Raw genomic sequence first — 19,280 nt, forward strand, 5'->3', positions numbered from 1 at the left:
CATTCTAATACTGTTTAAATATCTAACTTGTAATTCTATTATAACAAAGAATTAAATAGATAAATTAAATGACTATCAACAATATGCATTTTTCAAGTGTACCTCTGCAAAACATCAAAAAAAATATCAATTTCATTTTGACTCAGGCCTGTTTGTCCTTGACATTAACAATTTCCCTATCTATCTTTTTAATGTTTATATTATGTTAATAAAATAAATTTAAAAAAAAAAAATCAGAATTCCATCATCGTAAAAAAGTCAAAAATATTAATGAGAATCATTTTTTTAATAATTTAAACTTAAAAAAAGGAATATATAATTTAAAAATTGTAAAGTATGACAATATCATTCATTAGAAAACATATTACAGTGATAAAAATAATTAGCAAAATGCTGTCCTTTTCAGTTATATCCAGATTAAAAGATAAAAAAATTAATAAAACTTTAAGCCCTTAACCTGAAAAAATAACTTGAATACAAATATTTTTACAATAAATTCATATATAAATCATTACAAAGTTAAGTTTAAACATTCCAACTAATTAGAAATGATTGAATTATTATTTTATTATGAAAAACGTTTGGATATTTAAATCTGCTTACTACTTTATCAGTTCCTTTTTTTACATTAAGTGCAGAATTTTACTCATTTATGAATTCTATTTATTTAATATACCTTCAATAACAATAGAACTGCACCTAACTACAGTAACTCTACTATTTTTTTGGATAAAGAATAAATTTTGTAGCACACAAAAAAATTACAAACCTGATCGAGATTCGAATTCAGAATCTTCAAAATGAAAATTGGATGCTATCACTCCAGCATAAAAACATAAGGACTGACCATATCAAATCATTATAGCTGAACATAAATAGCTGCCAATTAGAGTTACTTTCTCTGAGGGTAATTATATATCCAGTCCTTGTGACGAGGATGATATTGCAAACATTTCAGTGAGCTTGACATACAGGTATAATTTGATCCGAATAATGAAATTATAAAAAAATTGTTTCTTTACTAAACTTGGGCATGATGTGCTTGTTATTCTTTAGAATAATATTTATAAGAGAGACTTGTGATATTGACGTCAGATCACCTACAAACATTAAAATAATCTATTTTTTAAAAAGGTCGACCTACGTTTTAGTTTTATTGAATATTATTACAAGCTTACAAAAATGCTGACATATGGAAAACAGCTGCGTAAATGAAATACAAACGTGACAAAAACTTGCACATTAAAAATAATATAAAGAATGCAAAGAACTTGCTAACGAATATGATTGGCTTCCTAGAATTTAGAAAAGTATTATTTCTTATCTACCTAATTTTTTTTCCGATTGAGATTATGTAATAAATAAATAGTTTTTAATATACCTGAGGTGTTTCAATCTGTTCAACTAGTGAATAATAAGCAACCCCCTCATAGTCCAATGAGATGAGGATGATATGTATGACATGTAAATGAGGGGAATAGACTCAGGCCAACCATTCTGAGATGTGTGGTTAATTGAATCCAAACTACTATACCATAGTACATCGATATCCACTGTAATCAAATCCATATAAAAGTAACTAACTTGTACCAGGAATTGAACCTCAGAACGTTCAACTTTGAAAATCAGCTAAACATAAATGATTTGCAATAAATAGTTTATCACTAGACTGGCTACAAGTAGTTATACCGCTATAAACAGTTATATAAACAATAATTTGAATTACATCAACCTGTCATTACGATGTCACATCAATACACTGATTACTATTATACAGTTATAATGCAATACCACTAAGTTTTTTGTTAAGCAAAAAAAAACTTCAATATCTTTCAATCATCATTATTTTTTTATTAGATTATACAATGGTACAGATAGTCTGAAAGGCCCATTATAATGATTTTATTTAACAAAATTTTCAGCTTCAATTATATGGAAAAATCTTGCAATGAGACACCACCAGAAGAACTTTCTCAAATAAAGCTAAAAAATTATTATTGAAATTAAACCGTTTGTTTGATCATATTTATCCATTTTAAACCTGTTAAAATAGAGTGCATATGAAGATGTTTTTAAGAATAAACTCAATAATTACCAACACTTTTAAATTTTTATTATTTTTTATTAGAAAAAGTCACAATTCTTTGTGACATAAAAATGAAAAATTACATAATTTCTATTTAAAAGATATAATTCAGTTAATCCATTGATGTACAACAGTCGAAGAAGTCCCTATACTCTGGACAAATATGTCATGTATTTATTGCATATTTTGAACATTTATATACTCGTATTTATACTAATGAATTAGTTATTAGTGGATCTGTAGGAAAAAGCTACGCATTTCTGCAACATACTACTTGACATGTTGTGAAGTATCTCTGGAGTTACGGTTCAAAAACCTTCCTCCAAGCTATTAAATCCTTCATTTGTTGGATATCAACATTGAAATAAATAAATCTAGACTATTTCTCACTATGAGTTGTCAGGTTTCACGTCGGATGGAGCTAATGATGCTTTTGAACCACAGGCAATCAAGTAACCTAGAAACTGTAATTTAGAAAATCACACACACTAAAGAACAAAATGAACTGGAGGCCTCCTTTCCTATAACCAGATAAGTTCTACGATACCTTTCTCTTGAAGTAATAATTTCTTCAATATTTGCAAATAAGAATCCCAAAATGAGGGTTCTCTATAACCCAAAAAATCACATTCCAGGGTCAGGAACTGCGATAAATTGTACATTCATCCGAAAACATCTCTTGTGGGACACCGCATTTGAAAATCATACAAATACAACATTACAGGCTACAACATGCTGTTCCATGTCTCTATCTGATATTTCATTTTACATAAATTGGTCGAAATGGTTTCATACTCAAATCTTTTTTTATGATCATGCATTGTTGACTAAAGAAATTATTTCTTAGGAACCGAATATTGCGTAACTCAAAATAATACAATCATATTAATTTCAGGGAGGGGTAGGGACTTCTTGGATGTACTCTACAGAAAACTATTTTCAGCAAGGAATAAAAAATTAATTTGTACAATGATACGTAATTTTATATTTTTTAACTCTTAAAAAGTAATAATTGTATTAACACCCACTTAATTCTGTTATCAAATTTATATTCTACCACTTAACTTTATTCATCCCAAAGCATATTCATTCAATGAAAAAAAATAATAATTTTTTTTGTAACTTCAGATAATTGAAAATGTATTTTTAACAAAAAAGGCTATTTACTATATTTAGTAGTGTATATAATAATCAAGTTAACAGTGGTGTTAAAAACAACTGTTGTGATTTTAAAATATCAATTACATACATATAAATATTTAGATTATGTTGTATTCTCTGTGTGGATACAGTTATCAATTTTTTTTTAATATGTTCCTCACATTATAATAATGTTGTTATAGATAAATAATATGGGAAATATTATTAAAATTTTGTTTATTAATTTTTTTATAAATCAACAGTAAAATTCTCTATTTTACTTTTTACATATAAGTATCTTAATTGCCTCAATTATTTTACTGAACAATGAAAGTTAAAAGGTATGATACTACTTAAGATTATTTTTATTGATCTAAGTAAACACCAAAAGAAACCATTACATTTAAAAAAATTAGAAAGAAAAGAGTAACACTGCCACTCAAATGATGAAATCAAAAATTAATGTTCATCCCTTTCTAAAGAAAAGTAATTGATATATTTATTTGTTATACTTGTTTGGTAGTACAAGTAGTGTACAGATTAAAATAGTCATTTACTAGACATGATTAATGGAACCACTATATATGTCCAGTAAAAGTATTGAGCACTAGCTCTCATGTAGTGAATGTAAACAGCCATACCATAATTTATGTTCATTTTAATCTTTTATCTGTTCCAAGCTTGCCCATTTAATTATACAATATGTCCCACAAAGAGGTACACACGTTTGATGTAGTATCACTTACCCATTCCCTCACCGATTCTATTGAAACTTTACAGACCCTTTAATGAAGGTTCTAAAAATATTCTGTGAAAATTTCAACCTTCTAGGATTTATAGAAATAAAATGGCGACTTTCAAATAAAAACATAAATTTCTGATAAACTACATTTTTTTATTAATTATAAAAATAGCTGGTAAAACAACAAAATAATTGTTTTCATTTTTATAATTCATCTGTTTTTAATCAACTCCTAAAATTATTAGAAATCTTTGAATGAATAAATAAAGACAATATTTTGCTCAATCTGAAATCTATTGTGAGTCACACAATGGTGACATTGTTTAATAAATCCGGTGTATGCATTCGATAAGAAATTATTTGGAATTTGTATAATTTCTACTTCAATGACCCTCTTCAACTCTTCATTTGTGTTACGGCTTTGGGAGTACACACATTATTTTAAATAACCCCACAAGAAAAAGACACAGACAGTAAGATCTGGTGACCTTGGTGGCCAGTCCAAAAATTCACTTCCACGACCAATGAACGACCCTGAAAGTGAGTATTTAGTAGCAGTTTAATTGGGTTTGCAAACTAAGGTACGGCTAAATCTTGTTGAAAAATAGTATACCTCATTTCTGGAACAGTAAAATGAGGCACTATGTGTTGATTTAACACTTCTACGTATCTGCTTGCAGTCATTGTGTTATCTAATATATTGTAGAATAATACACCATTGACAGTAACAGCTGCCCAGACAGTAATGCCTTTTAATTTAAGCTGTTTCTGCTCAAGAATATGAGGGTTTTTGGGGTTGTAGTAATTACAGTTATGCCTGCTTATCAAACCGTTAAGGTAGAAAGTACAGCTGTACCAAACTCTCTGCACGCATGCTCAGGCCAACTGTAGGAGAGGGGTCTCCCATTCAAAAACATTGTGTTTACAGTCTGTCATCATGGCACTTCACAGTGTCTCATTCGAATCATGCAAGCAATGACTCACCAAAGTTAACGTATTATTATGTCTATTGTATTATTATTACGTCATCATATTTAGACTAATATTTATCTAAGGATTTGTTGATGCGATGACTAATGTCAACACACAGTAGTAACGATCATTTATTGTATAAGTAGTTTGGTAACTAATGTCATAATTAATTTTTAAACAACCCTCCCCCAAGTATACCTATAATACTACAAACATATTGAATAAATTAACAGTCTTCAATCAAGCACTGCGAAGTTCTGTATGATCGTAAGATTTTTACATAGTAATCTCCCTTAATAAATGAAATAAAGTGCTGCGATAATGATTCTATGCTTACAAACAATTTTATAGTATTTTCGTTGGTAGTAATTTAATATTTAAAAAGATTGAATTTGCACAAAAATTTTTAAATGGACAACGGCATTCAATCAAAATTGAAAGGACACATGATTTATAGTCAAGGCAGAGAAATTATTTCTAACGTTTACAAGTTTATGAAGGAAGAAGCAGATAACAAGACTGTGACAATTCCTTTATCAAAAGCTTGATGAAGAACTAGTGCAGCATTTAGTGTGTCTGAGCTTGTGGTGACAATTAATAGCAAACTAAAAAAAATAACAGATAGTGATGACAATATATCAAAACATTTTTCAATGCCAGGCAAACAACCGACTTCTAAAAGGTATATCACAGGATTGGATGTCTTCGATAAATGTATGGTAAGACAAATAGTTTATAATTATCACCTGCAAAACCATTGCCTTCCTACAAAGCAGTTTTAAATATATTCTGAAGGATCTTGGCTTCAAATGAAGAAGGACCCAAAATAACAGAAAACTATTAATTGAAATGCAAGATGTTAAAAGAACAAAGAATTTCTTATTTAAGGGCAATAAAGCATTTCAGAAATCAAGGACGACCCATAATTTATCTCTATGAATCGTACATACTTAGCAGTCACCTTAAAAATCAATCGCGGTCAGATAATTCCAACAATAGTGTCTGACATCCAATCTCTAAAGGGTTAAGATTAATAATTATTCGTGCTGGCAATGAAAAAGGTTTTGTCCTAAATGCCTTCACAACGTGGAAAGTGACAAATCAAACTGGAGTTCATCACAATAATGTAAACAGTGATATGTTTATGAAATGGATGAAGGAATTTGGAGTCAATGAGTGTTTTAGTAATAGACAACGCTCCTTACCATAATGTTCAAATCGATAAAGCCCCGAACTCAAAGAGTAGAAAACAAGATATGAAAGATTGGCTTGTGAAGCACAACATTCCTTTCACCAATGCTATGTATGAGTCCAAGTTGTACAAACTGGTAAAATTGCAAAACACCTATATTTTGCTCTTGTATCCTTGATGAAATACAAAAGAAGGGTCATGATATCTTAAGACTTATTTTCAAATAGTTTAATTTTAATGCATGTTAATTTAGCAGTTCACATTAACTGTACTATAGGTATCAGCTGATAGAAGCGAGCATGATGTTTTCAGTTAGGCTAGTAACAACACAGCTGCATGCACAGATAGTTTGACTCAAACGGTAGATTTATCTGAGAATACAACACGTCATGCCAGTCTGGATCAGCTTCATGATACACAAACAAAACAATATATTTTACAACAAATATTAAAATAATTTTAATCAAAAAAATAAAATTTCTATTTAAATCATACATACCAGGCACATTAATAGCAACTTTTTCACCTCTTCTTAATCGAATATTTCTAGTAAGGGTAATAAACCTGGGATGTCCTGGAAATATAGTTTCATCTGGAATGAACAACGATCTTGATGCACCTTGATTTGGTGTTGGTTTATATGGTGGATTTGTAAAATTAAGACAACCAAGCCTAAAAATAAATACATGTAAATACAATATAACACACTATATTACAAACGATGTGTTGTAATACAACACATTGTATTGCAATACAATACATGTAAATAAAAATTTACATGTTAAAATGCTTTTTATAGACATCAAAATAACGGATTTCATTAGTTAAATAATTATAACAGTAGACTGGAGATCTAAAAATTAATATTAACTGTTCTGTTATCTGGTAGATCTTAGCAAAAATGAGCTTCCAAACCAATCAATCCACTGGTAATCTTTTGTCTCCTTGTACCTCCCTTATATCATCAACTACTAGAAACATTATCCTTCCTTTCACCATACCTTCTACAACTCCACTAGTATATATGTTTTTTTATATACAGGTCTGAACCAGTTTATTTTTCTATTCTTAATACAGTTAATTATTTTTCTCTGTTCACCAACTTTGTTCTTCATTTTTCACTTTATCTTCCAATTTTAACCCTTCCCTATTCTTCTCCATATCCAATCCCCCACTTTTTTTCATTTTTCTTGAGAATTCATATCTCTGCTTCATATACCACCTTAATTCAAACAAAACATCTTGTCAACATCTTTAACCAAACATCTAAACAGCAATCCTTTTCTTATATATCACGTTATTACCCTCAATATAGAAATTGGTCTCAAAAAAATAAACTGAATTTTCTGAGCAGACTTTTAATTTTATATCCAACTCTATTGTGTTCATCATTGTTTTAATATTTGATAACATTTTCTTTGAGAAAAAAGTGATAATTCTTTGATGAATTATTACAAACAAAATCTAGCAGTGTTTATTAAAAGAAAATATATACTTCAAACATAGACTTTAAATTCTGTTTTTCTGACCATTCAAATATAATGACAAAACAACGAATGCTATTCACGAACAATATAATACTTAAAAATGGTACGGATGAAATTTCATTGGTTTTATTATTACTTTCTTCTAATAACTTAAATAAGAAAATCTAGTTTGTCTCTTGAAAGATTTCTTTTGTGGGAAAACCAACAATGAATTATGGATATATAATAAATTTCATTAATTAAAAAAATTGGATGCCTAGGTAGTAACGTCAGATTCTTAAAAATAGCTACTAAAAAATATATGATCTGTTTGGCACAATATCTGGGAAAACATAAAAAGCCTTGACAAGTTTACAATACTCTTCTTGAAAGATCCATGGGACCTTCGTTAAAATGTGCCGGTTTGGTTTAACTAAATGGCAGTTAAATGATGAATAAAATAAATTTAAAAAATAAATAATATAATAAAATAAAATAAATAAATAAAAATGGTGTTTTAAATGATGATGTTTTCTAACCCTGTAAAAGCTAAGAAAATGTGTTTAAAAATTAGATGATTTAATAATTTTCAAGTATGTTGATAAAATTATCTATTTGTATTCCTCTATTTATTAAAATTTTTTGATAATCTGCTGCAGGAATGTTGTTCTTAGATATAAGGCAATAATAACATAGGCTTACATTAGCTTAAAGTCTTCTTTTTTCCTTTTAAAAGGTGAACAATTAATATCTCAGAGAAAAACAACCGATAAAATCCTGCGCTACTTTTAAACACTGAAAACCTTTCTCAAAATTTTAAAGTAAAGCTATAAGAGATATAACAAAATAAATTATCAATATACAATATATAAATGAAATGCAGGTTTTAAATATATAAACAATAATGAAAAAAACAAATTTCAGTACCTTTGTACAACATAAAGCATGGAATGTAGTGTAAGTAAAGAATATATAAGATTAATTAATTAAAAAACAAGTAAATTACATATAGAAATAAATAATCCATAACAAAGATTCTTCTAAAAGAAGAAAAGTAAGTAGAAAAAAATTAAAACTCAGATAAAATAACTGATTTCAAAAATTTGAAATGTTTTTTTTTAATTTCAGCTACATCATCACCAAAATTTCATATGCTAGATTAAAATTTATTGTAAGCTCAGTGCCATAGAATGCCACCTTTAGTCAGATGCATTCAAAGGCATCTGACTAAATTATGACAAACAGTTACATTGGCAGCTACTGCTGAATATAATGGAGAATATTATCTGATGACACAAGGAATTCATGCATCAACCTAGTTTGTTACTGACATATGTGACAAAGGACAACTTTTTAATGATAACTGACTAATATTGATGACACATATTTGCAATTGATTTAGGAGATACACGTTTTTAGAACTGTTGAGAGAATTTTTGGTAATATTTATTTTAAAAAAATATTAATAACATTTTAAATGGAGACAAATGAAATTTTCAATATAACTGTGTGAAACTTCAATTATTAATGATTATTAAATACATAATTGTTATCTAAATATTTACCTGGGAAAACTAGTTAATGACATAACTACTTCGTCACTATTTAATAATTCAGTTGCTTCCTCACGACGATATCTCATATTAGCTTCAACAATATTAAAATGAGCTAACAAACCTCCATAAGGTTTACCAGGAGTACCTTCAATCATATAAGCGCTATATTCAGGTCTCCACAATGATTTAACACCACTGAAATATAAAAGGACAAAATCAAAACAAATAATTTCTATAACTTTCACTTTACATCTATTATCGATCAATTATTATTAAATACAAAAGTCTAGTGGTTTCTATGAGTCTGTTACTCTTTCACACAAAAACTACTCTGTTGATTGAGTTGAAAGTTTGCATAAACCTAGGTTTAGCACCTGGAAAGAACAAAGGACTATTGTCATTACGAAATATTTCACCGTTCCAAGTGGTGGTCATTTTAATAGCTTGTAGTAACAATCAGATTATATTCCTTGCTGATATTCAACTTACTATGACCAAACTGTTAGTCAAATCAAATTAAGAAACCATTTGCGGTATTTGAAATTAGATTTTCTACAGAAAAAAACGGGGTTTTCAATGACAAACAAGAAAGGTCTTTTTCAAAGACAAACTTGTCTTTTTCTATATCTCTTTTGGTTATCCAAAAAAGTAGCTTTAAATGTACAACAGTGTACATTATATATTATTTTAGACTTGTTATTCTCTTTCAAGCGCCTCCAGTTTCCATTTAAAGTCATTTTTTCGAAGGTCACAAGGACAGATGCTTAGGTGGTTGGTTTGCATTGGACAGTCAATGCTTCTCGCATGGACAACTGTATGTGGCTTGCTCCAGAGTCTCCTTGGGAAACAATCTGTATAATTGTATAATTAAAATTAAAAAAAAGAAAGAATTTTGTTTTAATTATACAATTATACAGATTGTTTCCCAAGGAGACTCTGGAGCAAGCCACATACAGTTGCCCATGCGAGAAGCATTGACTGTCCAATGCAGACCAACCACCTAAGCATCTGTCCTTGTGATCTTCGAAAAATTCTTTTTTTTTTATAAATCAAAAGCGCTTTCGAGGAATTTCATCATCATCAGTTGATTACACATTAAAACATTAAGAAATTATTTAACATAATATTATTCCATACATAACATAATTATGTAGTCAAATAATTAATTAAAATAATTAAATTTTTAATTTTAAAAACATTAAAACTTTTTTTTATATATGTTTATGGCCAGTCATTGTACAGAACTGTTACTACAGCACTGAACTAATATGATAAAACCTTTATCTAATATTAACAAAAGTGCTGCTACCTATAGCAGATTTGATAAGAGTAAAAATTTAAAAAGAGTAAAAATTCTGTTTGCAGAATGATTAAGCTGAATTTCTGTCTGTATTTATAAACATGATATTTTTCTAAATTATCCAATTTTTTATTATCATTTTCTTTTGCGACTTCAATTATTTCCAAATTAGTTTCTAAGTCAGTAATAAAATGTTTATTCACTATTAGATGGTTGGCAACATTAGAAAAACCCAATTTTTTGTTTATATAATACCTAAAATGTTCTGCAAATCTTACTTTAAAAGATCTATTAGTCTTCCCAATATAAATTTCATCACAATCATTACATTTTATTTTATAAATGCCACACAAACTATTAAAAACATTATTATAGTTATGGTTTTTTATATGGTTGTAGAGTTTTATATGCTGGTTTATACTTTTCATTATTATAAACATTAATTAGATTTTCAATAATATTATTAGTGTAAGAGTATTTTATGTAGATACTATTAACGCTATGGTATTTTATTTATAAGCTTCAATGTTACGTTTTTAGATTTTAATTTTTTTTTAATAAATATTATCAATTAATGATGCTTTATATCCATTTTTTACTGCAATACTCTTTATAATATTTATTGCTGCATCTAATCTTTCCCTATTGTTCTATGTGTAATAATGTATCGCTTTAACATGTTTGTAAATATATTTTGTGTGACTGTGTATGATTGGATTTTCTATTAATAGTTATTTTACTTGCTGTAGGTTTTCTTTATAATGACATAATATGATTCTTTTTGTTGATTTCAATATTAACATCTAAAAAACTTATTTTTCTGCATTTATCTGTTTCAAGTGAAAATTTTAAATTGTCATGATAGGAGTTGAGTTAACAAAAAAATACATCGATTTATATTTTAGTAAATTACCGACCTATTTAAAAATAAAAAGTCTTCTAAAAAATTTAATTTAAGCTAATTTAAAATAATACTCTTTTACCATGACAATATTACTATTTTATTAGTTTTTTAACCAAAATAAAAAAATTTAAGCCTTCAATTCAACCTTTTTCCTTCTTTATGAAATATAATGATTAAATTTTATTAAGCAGGAAGATTTCATATAATAATCCTATAGTTGTTTCATGATGATAGAACATTTTTTAAATGAAAATTATATAATTTACAAATGAAATTTGAAGGTTAATCTTTACTTTTCAGGCTACAGCTTTATTGATGCTGTATGTATAGCAGTTATATTGATAAACTATATAGATTGCTCGAAATTTCAGTCATGTTTTTTGTTAAGTCGAAGTTTACAACCCCCCTGAGTCCAAAAAAATTCTTAAAAATCTTATAAATTTTTTGAATGTCGGGCTGAATTTTGATAAATATCTAAGAACTAGCTTAATATAAGTTCTTCCAAAATGATGCAAAAAAATTCTATACATCAGGCATTGATGGCATTAAATTTTGGACGAAATTTTCTAATCTCCTTGGCGGAGATTCATGAAATTATTTAGTTACAACTGGCAAAAAGATTTAACAAAATCACATATAATGAAACATAAACCATGTAACATATGCGGTGGGGCATAGGCCCGCTTTCCTAGTGTTATTTAATAAAGCTGACAACAAACTACTATTATATTTACTTAAAATTTAAATGGATTTAGTAAAGTTATTTTTAACAGACTATACTTTAAAGGGTGATGTTAAATTTAAAGTGAATAATTTTATTTCTTATTGTTGATGATTTTCCAATAAGATTAAATCGCAAAAACCTTGAATCATTTTCCCACTTTACCTTACATAAACAATACATTTATTACAATTCATATAAGTTAAACAAAAAAAAAAGCAAAAATAGCTGTTTTATTTCTCCTTTAAAATGATAAAATTAAACAAAGGTGAATAAAGTCATTGGTTCATTTCAAAAACTAAAAAAAAAAGCTGACAACTCAGCTGTAGAACTTTCCCATCACGCGGTTTTTTTCTGATTCACGGCTTACAACACACACAACTTAATTTATCATTTTATTTAAATAAGTCTTCTGTTTATTTAATTCAAAGATTCAAACTGAAGCGCGTGCGTATACGGTATACGTATAAAGTGCTAGAGGCACTTTAAAAACTTTTTTACACTATTATATTATATTACTCATTTATTTAATTCTACTGTTCACCTGTGACGTCATAACATATTAGACGAGAGCTCTTCTTGCGGAGAGCTTGATACACTGAAACATGTGTTCGACTGCCGGATGTGGGGTGCTGTGAGTTGGTGACTGGGCCCCTTACAATTGACACGATCATAGACTGTATGTTATCAGGGACAGAGAGGTTTCGTTTGGTAACTCACTTTGTGACACAGATAACTCCAGCGCAATGCCATGAAGGTCGAGGGGTTGAGGGACAGCCTTCTGCGAAGCTGCCGTTCATCTGTGCTTGCACGGATGCTCCATCCCTTCTCGAAAAGGACCCAAGACCCGATGTGAGTGCCCTAAACAGGATACTCTCACTAGAGATATTGGCATCAAGACCGAGTCCCGGCTTACGGGATGGGGGTCCAGGAACGACGTTATCGGGCTTGGATACCCCGCCCTAGGGGTTAGAGGCAGGCAATGAAAAGATCTAACCGGCCGGCTCACCTGTCGGACTAAACATGGCCGGCGGACAGGGAGACCCGTTTGAGTAGACAACCCCCTGGGCTGTGCTTAACTTTGTTGTGGATCCGGCCCGGGAAGTAGGGTGAAAAACAACATAGCATACGACTACAACAGCTGTAAGTCAGTGCTACACTAGCGCTCCTTGTGGTGAAAGGAGGTACTATTGACGCAATATACCCACTTAGCCACTAGTTTATTTAGAGCATTTTTTTGGAATGGGGATGCGATTCTGCAGAAACATTTTTTGTAAATATTATTTTTTAATTGTTAACAAATGTGCCTAACAAAAATAAGACCTTAATTAGGCGAAATCTCAAGATGATGATCTTTTTGTACAGATGATATTGCTGTACACCCTCACCCCGTTGACCTTATACCTTAAAAATTTAATGGCATAAATTTTTCATATATAGAAGTAATCTGATCAGGTTTGGTCAAAATCGGTCCAGTAGTTTAGGAGAAATAAAGTGATTTAAAGGCCAACACCGAACACAAATACACACACACACACATCCGAAAAATTTCAATCCGGTTTTGTTAACTTTTTGGTTTCGTTAGGTGTCGAAACGTCAAGATCTGCGTATGCCAAAACTGGACCGATTACAATACTTTCCCTTCTAAAGCTATAGCGCTTGACGAGACAGGAAAATTGCATCATATTAGTTACTTTATAGCATCATTAAAAGGAAAAAAGAATATATATATATATTTTTTTAAATACAATCTAATTAATAAAAATAATGACTTCATGATTCTTATTGGGTAATGAATTCGAAAGATCGAACATTAAAAAAAAAAAATACATTTTTTAGTATATTTTATTTGACATCGGGTTTACGAATAATTTTTTTAAAATTTATTCAGATATAATTAAAAATTAATATGAATCATACATAACGTTCTCTAATTGAAGAGAAAAAATACATATATGTATAAATAGCTTTGCTTGTTGTATAGGTTATATGGTCTTTATTGATATTTATTCATACATTAATGATTAATACTAAACTGCCAGACTAACCTCACGTACTGTATTTTTATATATATTTATTTGACGCGTTGTTGTTAGTTACAGTGCATATTTTGCTATCGATCAGTAATTTGTTGATAACAATTTATTCTACTAGAACGAGTTGTTTGATAGGGGCAGAAAAGTGATGAACTTGACCTACCGTTTTTTTTTTTTTCTTTTCTTTCTTTATAAATATTACAGAATTAAGTGTTACGTATTTAATAAATTTTTGTTACATGTTCTTTAAATCTACTTACTTATTTCTATCTATTATGAGTTTGTGGTGATCCCAAAATGTATTTTACCTAAAAATTGTAAATAAATATTTTACTGTGTTCTATATATAATAATATATTAATCAGAACGCCTTAAGTACAGTCAAGTGGTGCGCTATTCCACGGATATAACAAAAATAAAACTCTCACAAAAGTTGCCTCCAAGAATAAAGTAGCATCTTTAAAACCAAAATGAATGAATGAATAAATAAACTGTCTTTAACAAATAAATAAACGATTTTTTAAAAAAAACAATTCGTCGACTTCAAAAAGTTGGAACTTAAATAAATAATTTTTTTATTCTCATCTGTATATAACACATAAAATGTTATACACATAAATGGATACATAATATTTATTCACATAAATAACACGATTACATAAATGGTAGATATATATATTCATAGATAAAAAAAGGAACTGCCCTAATATTAAAAAGACCTCATTCAATCATTCATACTTTTCTGCCACTAGGGCAGGTCCTGTCACGGCTGCTGCTCTCCACCTTATGTCTTCTTATTCCTAACTTCTTTGTTTCAACATATTTCCCCCTTTCCACAACTCCACCCATCATTCGAAATCTCTTCCTTTCTTTCCATTCACCGATCCTTCTATCACATTATTTTTCTAATACAATGTTCTAGCCAGTTCCTTTTCCTATATTCAATATTTTCTTGTTCTCTCAGATCTCCTTAATCCTTCCTCAATTTTTACACGGTCTTGCCATCGGACATTTATCATTCTGCGCCACACCCGCATTTTAAAAGCCACAATTTTTTTTCTGTCTGCTTTTCTCATCGTCCACGTTTCAGCTCCGGCGAGCCTTTCACCACAAATAAAACATATTCTTAACGGTAAGTTTAACTTTCCACTCAGCAGTCTCTTCTTGTTAAATGCATCCTTACTTCTTGATATTCTTGTTTTAATTTCTACTGTGCACATAAGTTTATCAATTATAAAGCTCCCTAAGTACTGAAATTTTTTTCACCTGCTTTAAAACGTCATTTCCTATCTTAATCTTAATCCCATCCTCTTTTCCAAATAATACCACACACATTTTGTTTTCTTTTTGTTTATTCTCATACCCTGATTTCCACAAGCTTCATTTAAGTCGTCGAGCATTTCATTTTTTTATTTACTTGGTCACTCCGCCAGTACCGCCATGTCATCAGGAGGAAATCGTATACATTCTATTATTCTTCCCCCGATCTTTATTCCTGTTTTTTCCATTCTGACAGCATTAAATTATTTCTTCCAAATATATACTAACCAGTGTTGATGACATGCAACATCCCTCCCCACACTTCCCTTCCAATCCTTCTTCTTCCTGACATTTTGTCTCATGCCCTCTTATTTTATTCTCTGGTTATAGTACAGTTCTTTTATTAGAAGCCTCTTTTTCCAATAAACTCCCTTCTTTGTCAAAATTAACAGTAATTTATCCCATCTAATTCAACGTCTTCTCTAGATCGACAAATGCAACATACACTCTCCACCTCCTTTCCATGTACGAGGGTTATTTTTTTTCAAGGTCCGATCGGTCACGAAATTAAAACCACAGTGAAAATAAAAAGTTTTTTATTTGTAACAAGTACTTAAATAGTTACGCTATTTCTCTACATAGTCGCCACTTCGATTTAGACATTTGTCGTAGCGTGGTACCACCACGCTACGAAAATGACGAGGGTATTTGCAATACCCTCGTCATAGAACGGAGCCGCCTGTGTTTTCAGCCGTGTTTCTAAGCCGGTCTGCAGCTCGATGTCTGTGCCAAAATTCTGTCCTCCTAGCCGGCGTTTCATGCGAGCAAAGAGGTGAAAATCGGATGGAGCCAAGTCCGGGCTGTATGGTGGGTGATCAAACACTTCCCGACGAAAACGCTGCAGGAGCTTCTTTGTTACAGCTGCAGTGTGCGGCCGAGCATTTTCATGGAGAAAGACAATGCCTGAGGACAACATTCCTCTCCGCTTATTCTGAATTGCCCTTCGTAGACGTTGAAGAGTCACGCAGTGTGAGGCTGCAGTGATGGTCGTACCACGTTCCATGAATTCCACCAAGAGAACTCCATTCCGGTCCAAGAACACAGTAGCCATACGCTTTCTGTTGGAGAAGGTTCGCTTGAACTTCTTCGGTTTACTGGGAGAATGAGAATGCATCCGCTGTTTGGATTGTTCTTTTTTTTCTTCAGTTTCGAAACAGACCCGTGTCTCGTCCCCTGTGACAATTTTTTTCAAAAAATCTTCTTCATTGTAGTAGCGCTGGAGAAACGTTAGGGAGGCGTCCATTTTCATTGTTTTGTGATGGTCGGACAGCATCTTGGGAACCCATCTCGCACTGAAGTTTGCGGTACTGAAGTCTTTCATTCACAATGATGTAGCGAGCTGACCTTGAAATTTCAGGAAACGAATCGCTCGATACACAAATTGTGAACCGATGATTTTCTCGAATCGCCTCATCCACTCGCTCAACGAGATCATTTTAAATAAAAGTTGTAGAACAGTTGAAACAAACATTTTAAGTCCTGCCCGATGTCAACTGATCAACAAATAAAATAATTATTTAAAAAAAACCGCTAAAAATAACGTTTTCATCAATTATTAATATCTTTAAAATGAAAAAATATTTTTTTACGATACTTCAGGAATATATAGTCCTTGACCAGTAGATTAAGTACCTTTTTTGACGTTTGCAAAATATTCAATAGTTTTCGCAAAAATCGAGTTTTTCGAAAAAAAATACGTTTTCTTAAAATTTGAATAATTCATATTGTAATGCACCCTACGTAGCCCATCCGGAGTTTAAAATTTTCTTTAAGAGTTGTAGTAACCTGTGCAAATAGTGCGCGTATTTCAAAACAATTGCAAACATGCGAAAAATCGTCCAAAACATAGACTTTTTTTCGGCCCGAAAAACTTCAATTATTTTTTAAAGTTGGAATTCCATCGAAATGTCATTATTGTCATTCTATAGCTATCATTTTTCTATGAATTTAAAAAACAAAAATTTGCTCAAGGCCAACTGGAGCCAATTTAATTTTTTTCCCAAAAAATTTCTACGACCTCATTTGTCAATATTAAGGTCTGAAATTTGCACCGTTATATTCGAATACTTGTTCTTTAATATAAAAATTATTCTGCAGTGATCGATTTCGTTTTCATCACTGTAAGCTGGATTACGTTGGACCCTGTAAAATACATATTCCATTCGGCGGCACGTTGATGCGCGTGGTGGACGGAGAGAGACTTCCCGACTCGTCGATTGATAGTGTAGCTGCGGAATACAAGTCGATCTCCTCCCGGAAGAAAATTCTGGCAAAAAATCGAGGTATTTTCGACAATTTGATTGGCCTATAGTACTCTGAACAGTTAAAATGATATTTCATCACACCCCTTAGGTTTTCCTTTTTTTAAATTCTTAATCGCATTTATTTCACTTTTTAATATACTGCTGTACTCTTTTCGATCTCCGTAAACTTTGTACTCTTCTTTCACTCCCATATCTACTTCTTTTTCGCTTTTTTCCAAACACGTAAAATCAGCAATATATTCTTCCCATCTCCTTTTTATTTCCTCCTTCTCATTTTCCCATTAAAAGGCTAATAGATTATTAAAAGTACAAAAAACATGAAATAATATTAATACGTTAAATATAAAAAAAAAAAAAACTACAAAATAATTCACAATTCAGTAAAAACGATTTGAGCAACTACACGTTGACTGGAAATGCAGAAAATTCAGGTTTTTTTTTTAATGTTTAATTAGTATTATAATTCCTCACTGTACTTTTTTTTAGCAGTGCCGTGTTGGTACTGCTGTAGTGTTTTTTACTTCAGACACACCTAAGCGATCATTCGAAGTTTTTATAACTGATATTGAAACGATAATATCACAAACATGAATAATTCTTTCACTAAGAAAATATTCATGTAAACGTGGTTGCATAAATTCAAGGGTAATTTTTCTTTCAGTAATTAATGCATCTTAGCAACTTGAAAATGTTGCTAAAATGTGTTGTCATAAGGAGCAAACCTGTACGCAAAATTTCAGAGCGAATGGATAAACGGAAGTGCTTCGAAATTCGACTTAAAGGTTCCGTACCATGAATCTCACATACATAGTCCACGAGAGAATAAATACAAGAGTGGTAATAAAAATAAGGAGCTAATACGTACGTAACTACGTGTGTCAGAGTGGTTGTAGCTTAATACAGTTTGACTGGATAAAACAATTTCGATGAAATTTTGAACTGATACTCGTGGAAATTGTTTTGGTAAAATTTTGAGTCAATATTTTTTGAGGACGGGGGTGTTTTGGAAATTAATTTTCTCAAAATTTTGCGAACATAATCCTACTTTATATTAAGTTCAGTACATGCATGCATGTAATCTTATCATGTAATCATCTTACTATTTTGTAAAAACTTTTCCCCTCCCCAAAACTCGAAAAAAGGTTCTTTTTATTTATTGCATATTTTTAACCCGATTTTTTTTAATGTCTTTCAGGCCTAATAGTAGTAGTGCATACGACCAAAAAAAAATAGTCTTTGGTGGCAATATTGGTGTCAAAAGTTAAAAATTTCGATTTTTTGAATTTTTCAAAACTGTTTTTGATTTATTTAAATTATTAAAATACGAGGTGTGTGAGAAAAGTAATGAGATTGGTAACACTGCGCGCGATCTGGCAACGCTGTGTCTACAGGTCTGTGCTAGACCGGTTTGTTCATCCCTTCCACATGCTCAGTACGAGTTCCGTTCAGCCAACACATTATTTTTGACAGCACCATCAGTGAAGTTGTGTTTTTGTTGTGTGTTACGAAAATGGAGCATCGGAATTTAGAGTAACAATGTGCAAACAAGTTTTGTGTTAAACTTGGAGAATCCGCGAGTGT

General features: G+C 30.6%; 1 protein-coding gene across 1 annotated transcript in view; it reads right to left on the reverse strand.

The window, feature by feature from the left end:
• Positions 1-19,280, reverse strand: part of Gclc (glutamate--cysteine ligase) — a 144,642-nt gene that overhangs the window by 49,803 nt on the left and 75,559 nt on the right. The window contains exons 3-4 of the mRNA XM_075379801.1: positions 9,164-9,349; positions 6,632-6,804 (exon numbers count right to left, since the gene is read on the reverse strand). Coding sequence (XP_075235916.1) covers positions 6,632-6,804; positions 9,164-9,349 — 359 coding nt within the window. The remainder of the gene's footprint in view (positions 1-6,631; positions 6,805-9,163; positions 9,350-19,280) is intronic.

The sequence above is a fragment of the Lycorma delicatula genome, chromosome 12, assembly GCF_047948215.1.
Source record: "Lycorma delicatula isolate Av1 chromosome 12, ASM4794821v1, whole genome shotgun sequence".
Lineage (NCBI taxonomy): Eukaryota > Metazoa > Arthropoda > Insecta > Hemiptera > Fulgoridae > Lycorma > Lycorma delicatula.